At 41.6% G+C, this 20472-nt stretch overlaps 2 protein-coding genes and 1 long non-coding RNA gene across 3 annotated transcripts in view; 1 reads left to right on the forward strand and 2 right to left on the reverse strand.

Annotated features, from left to right (window-relative positions):
• ZC3H6 (zinc finger CCCH-type containing 6) overlaps positions 1-6967 on the reverse strand; it is a 122656-nt gene extending 115689 nt beyond the window's left edge. The window contains exon 1 of the mRNA XM_077257552.1: positions 6633-6967. Coding sequence (XP_077113667.1) covers positions 6633-6718 — 86 coding nt within the window. The 5' untranslated portion in view covers positions 6719-6967. The remainder of the gene's footprint in view (positions 1-6632) is intronic.
• LOC143769033 (uncharacterized) overlaps positions 1-20472 on the reverse strand; it is an 898561-nt gene that overhangs the window by 332028 nt on the left and 546061 nt on the right. The window lies entirely within an intron of this gene.
• LOC143769013 (SH2 domain-containing adapter protein D-like) overlaps positions 11538-20472 on the forward strand; it is a 242901-nt gene continuing 233966 nt past the window's right edge. The window contains exons 1-2 of the mRNA XM_077257628.1: positions 11538-11565; positions 17474-17555. The gene's annotated coding sequence lies outside the window, so the exon portion shown is untranslated. The remainder of the gene's footprint in view (positions 11566-17473; positions 17556-20472) is intronic.

Below are 20472 nucleotides of genomic sequence, written 5' to 3' on the forward strand. Positions count from 1 at the left end.
TCAGCTGTATTTGAACATTTCACCATCACTCAAGATAGAAAACATTATGTCTGTCAGTGTATGACAAATGATGCAGATGAAAACAAATGCTGTGAAGCCAAGATCAGTGCATATTCAGGCAAAGATAAAAATGCTCCTACCAGAGCTTCTAATCTAAACAGACATTTACAGCGCTTTCATCCAGAAGTACTGAAAGCAGTGGATGAGAAAGACTGCATCCAAACCAATGAACCAGTGCCCAGCTCTTCCAGCTAAACAAAGGAGCAGAGAACTTTGCAGCCATCAGTTGCAAGATACTTTGTCAGTGACAAAGTTACTGTGACAATGACAGTAGACACATTTAAAAAACAGATCATAGAGCTTGTTGTAAAGGATAGTGTGCCTATTTCATTATTTTCAAGACCAGCTTTTATGTGTCTGAATTTGGGAAATGGCCCGCAAGCTTGGTGTTTCTCTGGAGTGAGAGAGTATTAGAAAATTAGTAATCAAAGAAGTTTTTAAACAAAAGGAAGAACTTAAAAAAACTCTCAAGGGACGCTTTCTGTTTCTTAAAATGGATGCCTGCACACGTCACAGAGTGAACTATTTTGCCATCAATGTCCGATTTGTTTGTGACAAAAATGAAATAGTTACCAAGACATTGGCAGTAAAAGACACCAAAGCTCATCACACCAGTGAGTTTCTCCAGGTCTTGGTGGAAAAGGTTCTGCAAGACTATGAACTTAAAAAAGAGCAAGTTCTTTCTGTCGTAACTGACAATGCTTGAAATATGATAAGTACTATTAAGCTAATGAATGAGAGTAATGATGGTGACCAGCAGCTAGAAGAACATTCTGGGTCCACGGACACAGAAATGTTTGAAATAGAGGAACACAGTATTGAAACTGAGGAGCAAACTGAAGTTGCTTCAGATGACCAGCAACATGATAGTTTAGATGATCTTGTTGAAACTGTGTCAATACGTTCTTTCATTCATCACATGCGCTGTGTTGTGTATACGCTACAGCTGGCTATAAGAGATAGTCTGCAAGAAGGACAGGCTGCTGCACTGATTGGCAAGGTGAGAAAATTGGCTACTGTTGCCAGAATCCCTAAAGTTGACTCAATTTTGAAGAGACGTGCTGGAAAAGGGGCAATTATTGATCAAGCCACACGATGGGGCAGTACTTACTTAATGATTCAGCGCTTGGTTGAACTGAAAACCTTTCTTGTAGACATGGCTAACCCTCAACTGACGCTAAATGAAAGTCAGTGGAATCAGGTGAGTGAGCTGGAAAAATTGCTAGAGCACCCATTTACAGTGACTAAAAAATTACAAGCAGAGGACTTAACTCCAGGTATTTTCTTAAAGGAGTGGAAGAACCTGATGTTTCGCCTGTCCCAAAGAGGAAGGTTAAATGCAAGTGGCATTGCTACATCAATGAAACGGAGAGAGGAGCTACTATTACAAAATAACATTCTTTTGGCAGCTGTTTATGCAGACCCAATGCATCGGATTCTTCTAGATGATCAACAGCTAACTAAAGGAAAAGAAGCTCTGTTTGAAATAGCAGTAAGGATGAAAGGGTTGCAGAACTGTCAGGAGGAACAAGAAGAATTTGGTCGTCCTGCCACATCTTCGCCCTCATCAACTGATGAAGAATTTAATTTCGAAAAATATTTGGATCACAAGGACCGTGCAAAGCGTTCCCGCATAGAAGAAGAGTCATCCCCATCAAAGAACACAGCCAGTACATTTCAGCAGAATTTTTCATGTGCACTAAAAGAAATTGAGAAATTTGACCATTCATCAAAAATAACAGTGCAACAAGCGATTCCTCTGTATCCTGACATTGTCAGAGATGTTGTCCGAGTGGTTACTGCTTTGCCACCAACCCAAGTTAGTGTAGAGAGGTTGTTCTCTGCTCTCAAAATAATTAGATCAGATTTGAGGGCATCCATGAAGGAGGATCTGACAGAGGCAATACTTTTTTCTGAGGACAAATTTCTAGATTTCTTCTTATTAACTGCATAACAGTGTTTATTGCATACTTACAAGAGTTTAGAAAAGTTTATAAAAGTTATTTGCTATATACTAATTGTATTCTAATAAATATAGTTTTTGCTCTAAGTGGTCTGGTTACTTATATGATGGTGAGAAACTGAATAAGCACGATGTTAATATTTTACAACAGTAAATTTATTGTTACGAATTGGCCATTTATGAAGGAGTCGGAGTCGGAACCTGATAAAATCCAGGAGTCGGAGTCGCAACTGTGGCTTACCGACTCCACAGCCCTGCCTATACCGTACATTACATATCTACACATACCGTCCATCACTACATATATAGCCCCATACCGTACATTACATATCTACACATACAGTCCAACACTACATATATAGCCCTATACTGTACATTACATAGCTACACCTACCGTCCATCACTACATATATAGCCCTATACTGTACATTACATATCTACACATACAGTCCATCACTACATATATAGCCCTATACCGTACATTACATATCTACACCTACCGTCCATCACTACATATATATCCCTAGCGTACATTACATATCTACACATACCATCCATCACTACATATATAGCCCTATACCGTACATTACATATCTACACATACCGTCCATCACTACATATATAGCCCCATACCGTACATTACATATCTACACATACAGTCCATTACTACATATATAGCCCTATACCGTACATTACATATCTACACATACCGTCCATCACTACATATATATCCCTACCGTACATTACATATCTACACCTACCGTCCATCACTACATATATATCCCTAGCGTACATTACATATCTACACATACCGTCCATCACTAAATATATAGCCCTATACCCGACATTGCATATCTACACATACCTTCCATCACTACATATATAGCCCTATACCGTACATTACATATCTACACACACTGTACATCAATACATATATAGCCCCATACCGTACATTACATATCTACACATACAGTCCATCACTACATATATAGCCCTATACCGTACATTACATATCTACACATACCGTCCATCACTACATATATATCCCTACCATACATTACATATCTACACCTACCGTCCATCACTACATATACAGCCCTATACCGTACATTACATATCTACACAACATACATCACTACATATATAGCCCTATACCGTACATTACATATCTACACATATCGTCCATCACTACATATATAGCCCTATACCGTACATTACATATCTACACATACTGTCCATCACTACATATATAGCCCTATACTGTACATTACATATCCACACATACCGTCCATCACTACATATATAGCCCTATACCGTACATTACATATCTACACACACTGTACATCACTACATATATAGCCCTATACTGTACATTACATATCCACACATACCGTCCATCACTACATATATAGCCCTATACCGTACATTACATATCTACACACACTGTACATCACTACATATATAGCCCTATACTGTACATTACATATCCACACATACCGTCCATCACTACATATATAGCCCTATACCGTACATTACATATCTACACCTACCGTCCATCACTACATATATAGCCCTATACTGTACATTACATATCCACACATACCGTCCATCACTACATATATAGCCCTATACCGTACATTACATATCTACACATACTGTCCATCACTACATATATAGCCCTATACTGTACATTACATATCCACACATACCGTCCATCACTACATATATAGCCCTATACCGTACATTACATATCTACACATACTGTCCATCACTACATATATAGCCCTATACTGTACATTACATATCTACACATACCGTACATCACTACGTATATAGCCCTATACCGTAGATAACATATCTACACCTATACCGTACATTACATATCTACACATACCGTACATCACTACGTATATAGCCCTATACCATACATTACATATCTACACACACTGTACATCACTACATATATAGCCCTATACCGTAGATTACATATCTACACCTATACCGTACATTACATATCTACACATACTGTACATCCCTACTTATATAGCCCTATACCGTAGATAACATATCTACACCTATACCATACATTACATATCTACACATACCGTACATCTCTACACACGTTTCTTAATTGAGTATTTAGTTAGGCAATCCCTGCTTGTGTCGCGGATCATGCGGCCACGAAGATTCAAGCATTTTTTTCAAGCACGCTGTAGACACTTGACTAAGAAACGAGCATGCTCGGATAACACATCGCCAGGCCTTCCCGCGCATTATACACATCGCCAGGCCTTCCCGCGCATTATACACATCGCCAGGCCTTCCCGCGCATTATACACATCGCCAGGCCTTCCCGCGCATTATACACATCGCCAGGCCTTCCCGCGCATTATACACATCGCCAGGCCTTCCCGCGCATTATACACATCGCCAGGCCTTCCCGCGCATTATACACATCGCCAGGCTTTCCCGCGCATTATACACATCGCCAGGCTTTCCCGCGCATTATACACATCGCCAGGCCTGCCCGCGCATTATACACATCGCCAGGCCTTCCCGCGCATTATACACATCGCCAGGCCTTCCCGCGCATTATACACATCGCCAGGCCTTCCCGCGCATTATACACATCGCCAGGCCTTCCCGCGCATTATACACATCGCCAGGCCTTCCCGCGCATTATACACATCGCCAGGCCTTCCCGCGCATTATACACATCGCCAGGCCTTCCCGCGCATTATACACATCGCCAGGCCTTCCCGCGCATTATACACATCGCCAGGCCTTCCCGCGCATTATACACATCGCCAGGCCTTCCCGCGCATTATACACATCGCCAGGCCTTCCCGCGCATTATACACATCGCCAGGCCTTCCCGCGCATTATACACATCGCCAGGCCTTCCCGCGCATTATACACATCGCCAGGCCTTCCCGCGCATTATACACATCGCCAGGCCTTCCCGCGCATTATACACATCGCCAGGACTTCCCGCGCATTATACACATCGCCAGGCCTTCCCGCGCATTATACACATCGCCAGGCCTTCCCGCGCATTATACACATCGCCAGGCCTTCCCGCGCATTATACACATCGCCAGGCCTTCCCGCGCATTATACACATCGCCAGGCCTTCCCGCGCATTATACACATCGCCAGGCCTTCCCGCGCATTATACACATCGCCAGGCCTTCCCGCGCATTATACACATCGCCAGGCCTTCCCGCGCATTATACACATCGCCAGGCCTTCACGCGCATTATACACATCGCCAGGCCTTCACGCGCATTATACACATCGCCAGGCCTTCACGCGCATTATACACATCGCCAGGCCTTCACGCGCATTATACACATCGCCAGGCCTTCACGCGCATTATACACATCGCCAGGCCTTCACGCGCATTATACACATCGCCAGGCCTTCACGCGCATTATACACATCGCCAGGCCTTCACGCGCATTATACACATCGCCAGGCCTTCACGCGCATTATACACATCGCCAGGCCTTCACGCGCATTATACACATCGCCAGGCCTTCACGCGCATTATACACATCGCCAGGCCTTCACGCGCATTATACACATCGCCAGGCCTTCACGCGCATTATACACATCGCCAGGCCTTCACGCGCATTATACACATCGCCAGGCCTTCCTGCACATTATACACATCGCCAGGCCTTCCCGCACATTATACACATCGCCAGGCCTTCCCGCACATTATACACATCGCCAGGCCTTCCCGCACAATATATATTATTACACCTCCCTGAATATTAAATACATTACTACATCTCCCTGAACATTATATCCACATCGCTACTCCTTCCCATATATTAGACATCACTACGCCTTCCTGTATGATATACATCACTACGCCTATACATGATGCACTATCGCCATCTCTATATACCTGCTGTGATCACATATATGAACATGTATACACAGATTTGTATATATATTCAGATACATGGCACAGGACAAAGAGCAGCCCAATCCTCAGTTAGGGGTGCAATCCCTCCAAGGCTGGAAACAAAGACAAACTTCTGGATAAACCAAAAATAAGCAAGAACAGAGGCGGCACCGAGACTCAGAGAAAAACCCGGTGACTTGTATTATTGAGTCGTGATGTGACGGCTCCAGCATCCATCACCGAGGCTGAAACCTTGCACATCGGTGGCTTAATAACGTGCCGATGGCAGAGTCGCCACCGTTATACTATATATGCGTCAGAAGTAAATCATCATGGCGACCACGAGTTTTAATAGTCACATCTCGTTATTTTACACCATTAACGTAAAGTTCAGCAGCAGAGCCACCACATACATATAAACAAATTCACGATAAATTGCCATATCCGCACTTTTTTCCTTCACTTCACATCACATTTTTTTTCACATACACAACGTTGCCCAAGATGTGAGGGATAAATAGGAAAAAAGAATCCTGTCAGCCATGGAAATGCAGAGAAGATGGAAGTACATGAGACAGAGACATCCTCCCCCCCACAGAAGAGCCCAGAGACGGCGCACAGAGCCAGAGACGGGACAAGACGTGATGGCGGAGGAGAGATGAGAAGAAATAATAAGAGAAGGCATTACTCGACCTTTCGTCCCCTGCATGCTGACACTCTGTCATGTGGGTGTCTGGGGCTGGGTTGGGGGGTCTGGAGAACAGGCTCTCAAAGGCCATGTCTGCGGAGCACCCGCCTGCTCTACTCTCTCTACTCTGTCACTTTCCTATTAATTACATACAGATTACTTTATCTTTTTTTTTTTTACACTGAAACCGTGAGCGTTTACAGCCTACATCCCAGCTGCGGAGCCGGTACTACACCGTTCAGTGCCGCCGTGCAACGGGATGAATACGGTGCGCCGGAAGCTACGAGGAAGAAGCGATAAAAGAATGACCACTTCCGGTTTACTTCCCGCCTTTTTTTCTCCGACGAAGTTGTAGTTTAGCCAATAAAGACGCGACTCTTAGGGAGGTGAGAAGGGGCGTGGTGCTGCGTGATGGGAGATGAACTGTGATTGGCTGCTCTGGAAGGCGGGAGGTAAAGCGCTATTGTTTCTGGTTAAAAACTACGAGTTCCAAAATTCCTGGCTGAGAAGATTCGTAGAGCGTGACGGAAAAGGATTGTGGGTGTTGTAGTTTTTTTTGTGTACGGAGGCCTCAAATATTTAAAAATAATGGATCAATATATACATTAATATGGTTTGAAGTAAATAGCGATCTATTTATATATATTATGAGGAAATAAATTCCGCCATAGGCAATAATAGAGTTCTAAGGCCATGTTCACACGATCCTTGTTTTGATCCTTTTTTTGATCCTTTTTTTTTCAGGTCCTGATTTGGAAAACCCGCAGTGCAAAACTGCACTGCTGATTTTCCTGCAGTTTCTTCTGCAGATTCCTCTGCGGGTTTTCAACAGCACTTTCCTATTGGTGCCTGTTGAAAACAGGAGCTGAATCCGCAGAAAGAAGTGACATGGTACTTCTTTTTTTCTGCAGGCAAATCCTCGCGGATTTGCCTGAGAAAAAAAGGATAGTGGGCACAGCGGTTTTTGTTTTCCATAGAGTAACATTGGACTGTACCCTGCATGGAAAAAGGACCTGAAAAAAAAAGGATCAAAAAAAGGATTGTGTGAACATAGCCTAATGGCTTCCGGTTTCTTGTCCATGGGGGCAAAAAGGAGCAAACGTCTCTTAGCTTATGTGCACACGATGCAGAATTAGTGCAGAATTGGTGCAGAACTGCTGCAGATCTGCACTGCGATTTACAGTACAATGTAAATCAATGTGAAAAAAAAAAAGCTGTGCACATGGTGCAGAAAAATCTGCGCAGAAACGCTGCAGATTTCAAAGAAGTGCATGTCGCTTCTTTTGTGCAGTTCTGCAGCGTTTCTGCACCCCTCCATGATAAAAATCCACACTGGTTAAATCTGCACAGAAACTGCATCAAATCTGCACCTGCGTTCTCTGCCAGGAGATGCAGATTTAGTGCAGAAAATTCTGCACCACATTTCCTACGTGTGCACACAGCCTTACTCCATGAGACAGCAGTAATTATTATTGTCTGGGACTGTTTGATGGTGAAGTGCAATTACTGGTTCCAATGAACTACAAATCCCAGAAGGCCGTTAAACTTGAAAAACGGTCTTGGTAATTGAAAAAGGTTGGCAATGCATGCTGGGAGATGTAGTCTCTAGCAGCCTTTTCTTATTATTATAGGATGCTGACGTTGGTTTCTTAGCCGGTAGTTTCTTTAGGCTGTGTTCACACGTTGCGTTTTTGTAGCTTTTTTATGCCACACGTTGCTGGTTTGTTTGTTTTTTTGCACTATATATTGCTTTCTTTTTTTTGCACTATATATTGCTTTCCTTTTTTTGCTCTATATATTGCTTTCTTTTTTTTTGCTCTATATATTGCTTTCTTTTTTTTGCACTATATATTGCTTTCTTTTTTTCACTATATATTGCTTTTTTTTTGAACTATAGCTTTCTTTTTTATGCACTATATATTGCGTTCTTTTTTTTTGCACTATATATTGCTTTCTTTTTTTGCACTATATATTGCTTTCTTTTTTTTGCACTATATATTGCTTTCTTTTTTTTTAACTATATCTTTTTTATGCACTATATATTGCGTTCTTTTTTTTGCACTATATATTGCTTCCTTTTTTTTGCTCTATATATTGCGTTCTTTTTTTTTGCACTATATATTGCTTTCTTTTTCTTGCTCTATATATTGCTTTCTTTTTTTGCACTATATATTGCTTTCTTTTTTTTGCACTATATATTGCTTTCTTTTTTTTTAACTATATCTTTTTTATGCACTATATATTGCGTTCTTTTTTTTGCACTATATATTGCTTCCTTTTTTTTGCTCTATATATTGCTTTCTTTTTTTGCACTATATATTGCTTTCTTTTTTTTGCACTATACCGTATATTGCTTTCTTTTTTTTGCACTATATATTGCTTTCTTTTTTTGCACTATACCGTATATTGCTTTCTTTTTTTTTGCACTATATATTGCTTTCTTTTTTTGCACTATATATTGCTTTCTTTTTTTTGCACTATATATTGCTTTCTTTTTTTTTTTGAACTATAGCTTTCTTTATTATGCACTATATATTGCGTTCTTTTTTTTGCACTATATATTGCTTTCTTTTTTTTTGCTCTATATATTGCTTTCTTTTTTTTGCACTATATATTGCTTTCTTTTTTTGCACTATATATTGCTTTCTTTTTTTGCACTATATATTGCTTTCTTTTTTTGCACTATAGCTTTCTTTTTTTTTGCACTATATATTGCTTTCTTTTTTTGCACTATATATTACTTTCTTTTTTTTTGCACTATATATTGCTTTCTTTTTTTTTAACTATAGCTTTCTTTTTTATGCACTATATATTGCTATCTTTTTTTGTACTATATATTGCTTTCTTTTTTTTTGCTCTATATATTGCTTTCTTTTTTTTGCACTATATATTGCTTTCTTTTTTTTGCACTATATATTGCTTTCTTTTTTTTTTGCTCTATAGATTGCTTTCTTTTTTTGCACTATATACTGCTTTCTTTTTTTTGCACTATATATTGCTTTCTTTTTTTTTGCACTATATATTGCTTTTTTTTTTCTTGAACTATAGCTTTCTTTTTTATGCACTATATATTGCTTTCTTTTTTTTGCACTATATATTGCTTTCTTTTTTTTTGCTCTATATATTGCTTTCTTTTTTTGCTCTATATATTGTTTTCTTTTTTTTGCACTATATATTGCTTTCTTTTTTTGCACTATATATTGCTTTCTTTTTTTTGCACTATATATTGCTTTCTTTTTTTTGAACTATATCTTTCTTTTTTATGCACTATATATTGCGTTCTTTTTTTTTGCACTACATATTGCTTTCTTTTTTTTGCTCTATATATTGCTTTCTTTTTTTTGCACTATATATTGCTTTTTTTTTGCACTATATATTGCTTTCTTTTTTTTGCACTATATATTGCTTTCTTTTTTTTGCACTATATATTGCTTTCTTTTTTTGCACTATATATCGCTTTCTTTTTTTTGCACTATATATTGCTTTCTTTTTTTGCTCTATATATTGCTTTCTTTTTTTTGCACTATATATTGCTTTCTTTTTTTGCACTATATATTGCTTTATTTTTTTGCACTATATATTGCTTTCTTTTTTTGCACTATATATTGCTTTCTTTTTTTGCACTATATATTGCTTTCTTTTTTTTGCACTATATATTGTTTTCTTTTTTTTGCACTATATATTGCTTTCTTTTTTTTTTGCACTATATATTGCTTTTTTTTTTTGCACTATATATTGCTTTCTTTTTTTTTAACTATATCTTTCTTTTTTATGCACTATATATTGCTTTCTTTTTTTTTGCACTATATATTGCTTTCTTTTTTTTGCTCTATATATTGCTTTCTTTTTTTTGCACTATATATGGCTTTTTTTTTTGCACTATATATTGCTTTCTTTTTTTTGCACTATATATTGCTTACTTTTTTTTGCACTATATATTGCTTTCTTTTTTTTGCACTATATATTGCTTTTTTTTTTTTGCACTATATATTGCTTTCCTTTTTTTTTTGCACTATATATTGCTTTCAATGGGAGAAAAACGCTTAAAGTAGTGTCAGGCTCTATTGTGCAAAAAACAAGTGCCTGAGATTTCTGGCATCTCACAGACTTACAGCTGACAATTTTCATAAAAACCGCTGCAGAAAGGCAACGTGTGAACAGAGCCTTATTCATCAATTTCTATTTTTTTTTTACAGTTTAACGACAAAAATAAAAAATGACAATAATTAAGTACACCGCAGCGAGGTGCCCTGATGTGAAATCCTTTAAAAACAGGTTCCAAAGTGATAAAACTGGCACAAAAATGAGCATCAAAGGACATCACTGAAAGGGTTAAATGACTGTGGGCCACTGATCTCGCACCACCATTACACATCAAATTCAGGTGACTCATTTCACCCCTGAAAAACAGCAGTTACTTAATGAAATTGTTACAATTGCCTGTGTGCCCGCTCTGATGCCAGGACCCATTGGGCTTGGCTACAGTGACCTGAGTTAGACGCGGGCCATTACTATCTGTGTGTCTGCATTGTGAGATCAGCGGCCCACAGTCATTTAACCCTTTCAATGACGTACTTTGATGCCTATTTTTGTGCCAGTTCTATCATTTTTGTAGCTACTATTTCATGTGTGCACATCAGGGTTCCTCGCTGCAGTGTATTTTATTATTGTGATTTTTTATTTTTGTCGTTAAACCTGTAAAAAACTGAAAAAAAATATATTCTCGAAAAATGAATCAACTTTAGCATGATTATCACTATTTATTTATGGCTGACTGTCATACAAATAAATAGAAACAATATTAATCAGTGTGGAATATTGCGGAGTTCCACAGGAAATGCAGTCACAGGCGTCCCAGCCACAGATGTATAAATGGAGCAAGGAGCTGTTCACATGTAACATCGGCGGCTCGGGGTGTAGAGCACAGTGTGTGGTGGGGTGAGCAGGAGGCATTTTCCTTGGCATGATACTTTGGGTGGAGAGGCATCATAATATGTGGCAGGCACTGACAGCGTGATTGTGGAGGGCATGTAACATAGTTACATAGTTACATAGTTATTAAGGTTGAAGGAAGACTGTAAGTCCATCTAGTTCAACCCATAGCCTAACCTGACATGCCCTAACATGTTGATCCAGAGGAAGGCAAAAAAAAAACATGTGGCAAAGAGTAACTCCACCATGGGGAAAAAAATTCCTTCCCGACTCCACATACGGCAATCAGACTAGTTCCCTGGATCAATGCCTTATCAAGGAATCTAGTGTATATACCCTGTAACATTATACTTTTCCAGAAAGGTATCCAGTCCCCTCTTAAATTTAAGTAATGAATCACTCATTACAACATCATACGGCAGAGAGTTCTATAGTCTCACTGCTATTACAGTAAATAATCCGTGTCTGTTATTATGCTTAAACCTTCTTTCCTCCAGACGTAGAGGATGCCCCCTTGTCCCTGTCTCAGGTCTATGATTAAAAAGATCATCAGAAAGGTCTTTGTACTGTCCCCTCATATATTTATACATTAAAATAAGATCACCCTTAGTCTTCGTTTTTCCAAACTAAATAGCCCCAAGTGTAATAACCTATCTTGGTATGGCAGACCCCCCAGTCCTCTAATAACCTTGGTCGCTCTTCTCTGCACCCTCTCTAGCTTAGCTATATCTTTCTTATACACCGGAGACCAGAACTGTGCACAGTATTCTAAGTGTGGTCGCACTAGTGACTTGTATAGAGGTAAAATTATGCTCTCCTCATGAGCATCTATGCCTCTTTTAATACATCCCATTATTTTATTTGCCTTTGTAGCAGCTGCCTGACACTGGCCACTGAATATGAGTTTGTCATCCACCCATATACCCAGGTCTTTTTCATTGACGGTTTTGCCCAGAGTTTTAGAATTAAGCACATAGTTATACATCTTATTACTTCTACCCAAGTGCATGACCTTACATTTATCCCCATTAAAGCTCATTTGCCATTTATCAGCCCAAGCTTCTAGTTTACATAAATCATCCTGTAATATAAAATTGTCCTCCCCTGTATTGATTACCCTGCAGAGTTTAGTGTCATCTGCAAATATTGAAATTCTACTCTGAATGCCCCCTACAAGGTCATTAATAAATATGTTAAAAAGAAGAGGGCCCAATACTGACCCCTGTGGTACCCCACTGCTAACCGCAACCCAGTCCGAGTGTGCTCCATTAATAACCACCCTTTGTTTCCTATCCCTGAGCCAGCTATCAACCCACTTACACATATTTTCCCCTATCCCCATTACTCTCATTTTATGTAACAACCTTTTGTGTGGCACCGTATCAAAAGCTTTGGAAAAGTCCATATACACTACGTCCACTGGGTTCCCTTGGTCCAGTCCGGAACTTACCTCTTCATAGAAGCTGATCAAATTAGTCTGACATGAACGGTCCCTAGTAAACCCGTGCTGATACTGGGTCATAAGGTTATTCCTCTTCAGATACTCCAGTATAGTATCCCTTAGAATGCCCTCCAGGATTTTACCCACAGTAGAGGTTAAGCTTACTGGCCTATAATTACCGAGTTAAGTTTTTGCCCCTTTTTTGAATATTGGCACCACATTTGCTATACGCCAGTCCTGTGGTACAGACCCTGTTATTATGGGTAACAGATGCACCGTGTGGTCAGGTACTGTGGGGGTGTACAGTGTGGTACTGTGGGGGTGCACAGTGTGGTGTGGTACTGTGGGGGTGTACAGTGTGGTGTGGTACTGTGGGGGTGTACAGTGTGATGGGGTACTGTGGGGGTGCACAGTGTGGTGTGGGGTACTGTGGGGGTGCACAGTGTGATGTGGTACTGTGGGGGTGCACAGTGTGGTGTGGTACTGTGGGGGTGCACCGTGTGGTGTGGTACTGTGTGGGTGCACAGTGTGATGGGGTACTGTGTGGGTGCACCATGTCGTGTGGTACTGTGGGGGTGCACCGTGTGGTGTGTTACTGTGGGGGTGCTCCGTGTGGTGTGGTACTGTCGGGGTGCACAGTGTGGTGTGGTACTGTGGGGGTGCACAGTGTGGTGTGGTACTGTGGGGGTGTACAGTGTGGTGTGGTACTGTGGGGGTGTACAGTGTGGTGGGGTACACAGTGTGGTGTGGTACTGTGGGGGTGCACCGTGTGGTACTGTGGGGGTGCACCATGTGGTACAGTGGGGGTGCACAGTGTGGTACTGTGGGGGTGCACAGTGTGGTACTGTGGGGGTGCACAGTGTGGTGTGGTACTGTGGGGGTGCACCGTGTGGTGTGGTACTGTGTGGGTGCACAGTGTGATGGGGTACTGTGTGGGTGCACCATGTCGTGTGGTACTGTGGGGGTGCACCGTGTGGTGTGTTACTGTGGGGGTGCTCCGTGTGGTGTGTTACTGTGGGGGTGCTCCGTGTGGTGTGGTACTGTGGGGGTGCACAGTGTGTTGAGTACTGTGTGTGTGTGTGCACCGTGTGGTGTGGTACTGTGTGTGTGCACCGTGTGGTGTGGTACTGTGTGGGTGCACAGTGTGTTGGGTACTGTGGGGGTGCACCGTGTGGTGTGGTACTGTGTGTGTGCACCGTGTGGTGTGGTACTGTGTGTGTGCACCGTGTGGTGTGGTACTGTGTGGGTGCACAGTGTGTTGGGTACTGTGGGGGTGCACCGTGTGGTGTGGTACTGTGTGTGTGCACCGTGTGGTGTGGTACTGTGTGTGTGCACCGTGTGGTGTGGTACTGTGTGGGTGCACAGTGTGTTGGGTACTGTGGGGGTGCACCGTGTGGTGTGGTACTGTGGGGGTGTACAGTGTGGTGTGGTACTGTGTGGGTGCACAGTGTGTTGGGTACTGTGTGGGTGCACCGTGTGGTGTGGTACTGTGGGGGTGTACAGTGTGGTGTGGTACTGTGGGGGTGCACAGTGTGATGGGGTACTGTGGGATTGTACAGTGTGGTGTGGTACTGTGGGGGTGTACAGTGTGTTGGGGTACTGTGTGGATGCACAGTGTGTTGGGGTACTGTGTGGATGCACAGTGTGGTCGGCTACTGTAAAGGCATCATACTATGTAGGGGCAATCAAATTGTATGGATCTAATGTGGTGGGATGTTCCTTTGTGGGGGCATTGTACTATTCCGGGGTTGCTGGTGAGGTAGTACTGTGTAGCTGCACTACTGGGGTTCCATGATGTGTGAGGGGCCCTGTGGGGACATCATTCTGTATAAGAGCAACTAGAGGGGAGTCAGACCGTGTGTGAACACCGGCCCTATTCTGTGGGCAATCGCTGGGTGTGGATAGTGAAGTGGCTGAGCTGTGTACATACTGTACATCATTGTGCCCCAGTATGTGCCGCGACCCCCTGTGTCTCAGTGTGGACGTCGCAGTCACAGGCAAGAGATATTTGTCAAATGCGTAAATGGAAGATATCTGCAGAATAGTAAAAAGAAAGAAAGGACGTAGCCTCTTAAGGACGCTGATGATTTTTGTTATTTCCTCCCCTTCTTCCAAGAGACATAACTTTTTTGCGAGACGAGTTCTGTTTTTCAATGATGCCATTAACTTTACCGTATAACAGACTGCACAAGAGGGAAAGTTTCCACAGTGGGAGAAGTTGCTCATTTCTCAAAGTGGTGGAAAATCTTTCAAACAGGACTGCAATACTGCTTTGCCGACACCAGGTGGCGCAGCGCTGCTCCTGAAGATTCACCGTTTGGACCAGCGGCTTGGTTGCACCACTGGTCTGAACGGATCCCTCTTCCAAACGGAGACAGCTTTGCCTCGGGAGCATTGGAGGAGCATGGGGCACTTAGGTGGCCGGACTCGGCCGAGTTTAGAGACCGGTCACCTGGGAGACTGCAGAAGTGGTCGGTAACCTAGGCAGAGAGCTCTACACGATTAGAAATAGGACCCCTCATTCTTGAGCATGGACAGAACTTTTCCAAGAGGTAAATAGCAAAGATACTTCTCTTTATAGGAATATTACTGACTAGAATGACGGTAATGACGAGGGCCAATAGCCCGAAACACCGTGTCTGCGAATTGAGATACTGATTTGGCTTTTATCCTAAGTCATATTGCACGACTCGTTAAAGGGTTGATTGTGACTTGTAGGATCGCTACTTCCAATAGGTGGCGCTATAGAGTAAAGTCCTCTTTTTCTCAGAAGAGGCAATTTGCATATTTAAATTCCCAGAGGAGCATTGCACGGCGAATAAGCCTCCTTACCTTGACAAGCCAGAGATGGTATGTCACTCTCCATAAGGAGAAACGTTACCCCTTAGACCCCACTCCAGAGCCTCTCACCTAGCCAAATCAGTTCTCATGCTTCGCACTGACGAGGGCCAATAGCCCGAAACACCGTGTCTGCGAATTGAGATACTGATTTGGCTTTTATCCTAAGTCATATTGCACGACTCGTTAAAGGGTTGATTGTGACTTGTAGGATCGCTACTTCCAATAGGTGGCGCTATAGAGTAAAGTCCTCTTTTTCTCAGAAGAGGCAATTTGCACATATAGAATGACCCTGTAAGTTTTGCAAACTGAGAAGCTCAGTCTTCTCTTATGGGAACACTGGGGCTTACAATAACGGAAATAATATATACATTAAATTCTGCCATACTGTATACCACAGTCAGCGTCGGACTGGAGCACCTTGGGCCCAGCAGAGAAAATCATTCTTGGGGCCCACTATGTAGCTACATAGAAATAAATACAAGACCACCAACTGTACGATAAAATGTGCTAATATCAGGGTATAATATAAGGCAGTACACGTCTTAATTATGTAGCAGGGGTTGGGGTAGCCTCCCTCATAGAATATAATGTAGCCCCCTCATAGAAAATAAAGTAGCCTCCCTCATAGAAAACAATGTAGCCTCTCTCGTAGAAAATAAAGTAGCCCTCTCATAGAATATAATGTAACCCCCTCATAGAAAATACAGTAGCCCTTCATAGAATATAATGCTGCCCCCATAGAATATAATGCAGCACCCATAGAATATAATGCAGCACTCCACAAATAAAAATTAAACCCCTCATATAATGTAATGCAGCCCCACCACAGAATATATTGCAGCCGTCTCAGAGTATAATGCAGCCCCCCATAGGGCATAATGCTGCCCCCTAATATAGTATGATGTAGCCCCCCCAGAATATAATGTAGTCTCCTTAGAGAATAATGCAGCCCCCACACAGAATATAATGCAGCCTCCCCAACATAATATAATTTAGCCCCCCTCATAAAGTATAATGCAGCCCCCTCATAGGGTATAATGCAGCCCCCCTCCACCCCAATCATTGTCCTACCCCTCCACCCCATCATTGTCCTCATCACCACCTCCATCATTGCCTTCTCACCCACCACCCCTATATGCAAATAAAATGATAAAAAAACAGACAATGTGATTTTCTGGATTTTTTTTTCTCAGTTTGTCTCCCATAGTTGAGGTCTACCTATGATGTAAATTACAGACGCCTCTCATCTTTTTAAGTGGTGGAACTTGCACTATTGCTGACTGACTAAATACTTTTTTGCCCCACTGTGTATATATATATATATATATATATATATATATATATATATATATATATATATATATATATATATATATATTCCTCAGGTTTGAGTCTTGCATTCTAGTATCCAGATCTACTCTTTAGTCAATTGGAAGCCAAAAAGGAATATAATAGTTTAATAGCAAGCTCTGGTGAGGCCCAGTAAATATATACATTCACCGAATTCTCCTGATTAATATGCCATGTACGACCATGCTGCACATAATATCAAATGTATTGCCATAGATGTGGCCAGCAAGCTATCAAAACTAAAACAAGTTACTTATCTGAGTCACGTAAATTGTTTCATAGGGACGTGGACGTGGACGAAGGATTATACATCCGAAACGCGCGTCGGGGTGCGCTTTGGTTGGATTTAGTGTTGCCATTAAAGGTACAGGTACTCTTTCAATTATTTTCCCTCCTCACCCCTTGTTTACACATTGCTATATTTTGCACAGTGGTACTTTTTCGTACTTACCACATTGTTTGCTTGCGTATTGCACTTTCTATGGTGGTTGGCCATGTGGTCAGATTATATTATACTATGTGTTATTTTACTTTAAACCCTATGGACATTTTTGTGTTATATGCTCACTTTTGATACATTTTATTTCCCCCTCTTTTTTTACCACTTGTTGGTCACATATTACTATTGCATAGAGTCCTGATATTAATCTCCCCCTTTTTTTGGCATACCCTACATCTACCTATATAGGTTTTATCTTTATTTTTGGTATTTTTAACTTGGCGATTGTTATCCTTCCAATGTGCACATTTTTTATATATATATATGTTGTTACCATTACAAAATAAAGGAATATTGTGATTATATGTATACCCTTGCCATGTCTCTTTTTTGGAGTTAGGTCCCGAGCTCTGGTGGTTGGTATTTCACTGTTTCCAAGTGGTCTCCACTTACTTTCTTTTGTTTTCACTGGGGTCTCCATAAATGGATATCATCAAAAAATATATATTTTAATCTATAAATATTTATTGCCCCATTAGTGTTAACATTTCTTTGTCTCACCTATATATAGTATATATCTGTGTGTCATCTCCTCCTGTATATAGTATATACCTGTATGTCATCTCCTCCTATACATAGCATATACCTGTATGTCATCTCCTCCTGTATATACTATATACCTGTAGGTAATCTGCTCCTGTATATAGTATATACCTGTGTGTCATCTCCTTCTGTATATAGTATATACCTGTATGTCATCTCCTCCTCTATATAGTTTATATCTGTGTGTCATCTCCTCCTGTATATAGTATATACCTGTGTGTCATCTCCCCTGTAAATAGTATATACCTGTGTGTCATCTCCTCCTGTATATAGTATATATCTGTATGTCATCTCCTCCTGTATTAGACGTCGTTCACACGTTATTTGGTCAGTATTTTTACCTCAGTATTTGTAAGCTAAATTGGCAGCCTGATAAATCCCCAGCCAACAGTAAGCCCACCCCCTGGCAGTATATATTAGCTCACACATACACATAATAGACTGGTCATCTGACTGACAGCTGCCGGATTCCTATATGGTACATTTGTTGCTCTTGTAGTTTGTCTGCTTATTAATCAGATTTTTATTTTTGAAGGATAATACCAGACTTGTGTGTGTTTTAGGGCGAGTTTCGTGTGTCAAGTTGTGTGTGTTGAGTTGCGTGTGGCGACATGCATGTAGCGACTTTTGTGAGATGAGTTTTGTGTGGCGACATGCGTGTAGCAATTTTTTGTGTGTCGAGTTGCATGTGACAGGTTAGTGTAGTGTTGTGAATTAGACTTTTTGGCTCCCTCTTGTGGTTACTAGTGATATGACTCTGGGATTGTCTTTCCTCAGTTTGGCACCCACCTGGGTCGTTAGTCCAGGGGTGTTGCTATATAAACTTCCTGGATCCTTAGTCCAGTGCCTGGCATCGTTGTAATCAGATCCTTTCTGTTTGCTCCTGTCTGATGGTCCTGGTTCGTGCATAATTAAGCTAAGTCCTGCTTCTTTGTTTTTTGGTTATTTGCTTTGCTCTTATTTTTGGTCCAGCTTGTACTAAATGTGATTCCTGACTTTGCTGGAAGCTCTAGGGGGCTGGTGTTCTCCCCCCGGGCCGTTAGACGGTTCGGGGTTTCTTGAATATCCAGCGTGGATATTTTGATAGGGTTTTTGCTGACCATATAAGTCATCTTACTATATTCCGCTATTAGCTAGTGGGCCTCTCTTTGCTAAATACCTAGCTCATTCTTACGTTTGTCTTTTCCTCTTACCTCACCGTTATTATTTGTTGGGGGCTTGTATCCAACTTTTGGGGTCTTTTCTCTGGAGGCAAGAAAGGTCTTTCTTTTCCCTTCTAGGGTTAGTTAGTTCTCCGGCTGGCGCGAGACGTCTAGAACCAACGTAGGCACGTTCCCCGGCTGCTGCTATTTGTGGTGCTAGGATTAGATATATGGTCACCTCAGTTACCACTGCCCTATGAGCTGTTTTTTTGTGTTTGCAGACTTAGTAATTATTTCTGAGACCCTCTGCCATTGGGGTCATAACAGTGTAGCAAGTTGTGTGCAGCAAGTTTTGCGCATGGCGAGTTTTGCGCGTGGCGAGTTTTATGTGTGGTGCCTTTTGAGTATGTGCAAGTTTTGTGTGAGGCAACATTTGCATGCGTTCCAACTTTTGTGCATGTGGCAATTTTTCCGCGTGTGCAAGTTTTGCGTGTGGCGAGTTTTCCATGAGGTGAGTTTTGCACGTGTGGCGAGTTTTGCATGTGGAGATTTTTGCGCGTGGCGAGTTTTGAGCGGCGACTTTTGTGTTTCGACTTTTATGTGGCGAGGTTGGTGTATGTGTGGTGAAATGTGCGCTGAGGGTGGTATATGTGTTCGAGCACGTGGTAGTGTGTGGCGCATTTTGTGTGTGTGTTCATATCCCCGTGGTGGTGTGGTGATTATCCCATGTCGGGGCCCCACCTTAGCAACTGTACAGTATATACTCTTTGGCGCCATCGCTCTCATTCTTTAAGTCCCCCTTGTTCACATCTGGCAGCTGTTAATTTGCCTCCAACACTTTTCCTTTCATTTTTTCCCCATTATGTAGATAGGGGCAAAATTGTTTGGTGAATTGGAAAGCGTGGGGTTAAAATTTCACCTCACAACATAGCTTTGACGCTCTCGGGGTCCAGACGTGTGACTGTGCAAAATGTTGTGCCTGTAGCTGCGACGCCTCCAACACTTTTCCTTTCACTTTTTCCCCATTATGTAGATAGGGGCAAAATTGTTTGGTGAATTGGAAAGTGCGGGGTTAAAATTTCACCTCACAGCATAGC

Source organism: Ranitomeya variabilis, chromosome 1, assembly GCF_051348905.1.
Source record: "Ranitomeya variabilis isolate aRanVar5 chromosome 1, aRanVar5.hap1, whole genome shotgun sequence".
Classification (NCBI taxonomy): Eukaryota; Metazoa; Chordata; class Amphibia; order Anura; family Dendrobatidae; genus Ranitomeya; species Ranitomeya variabilis.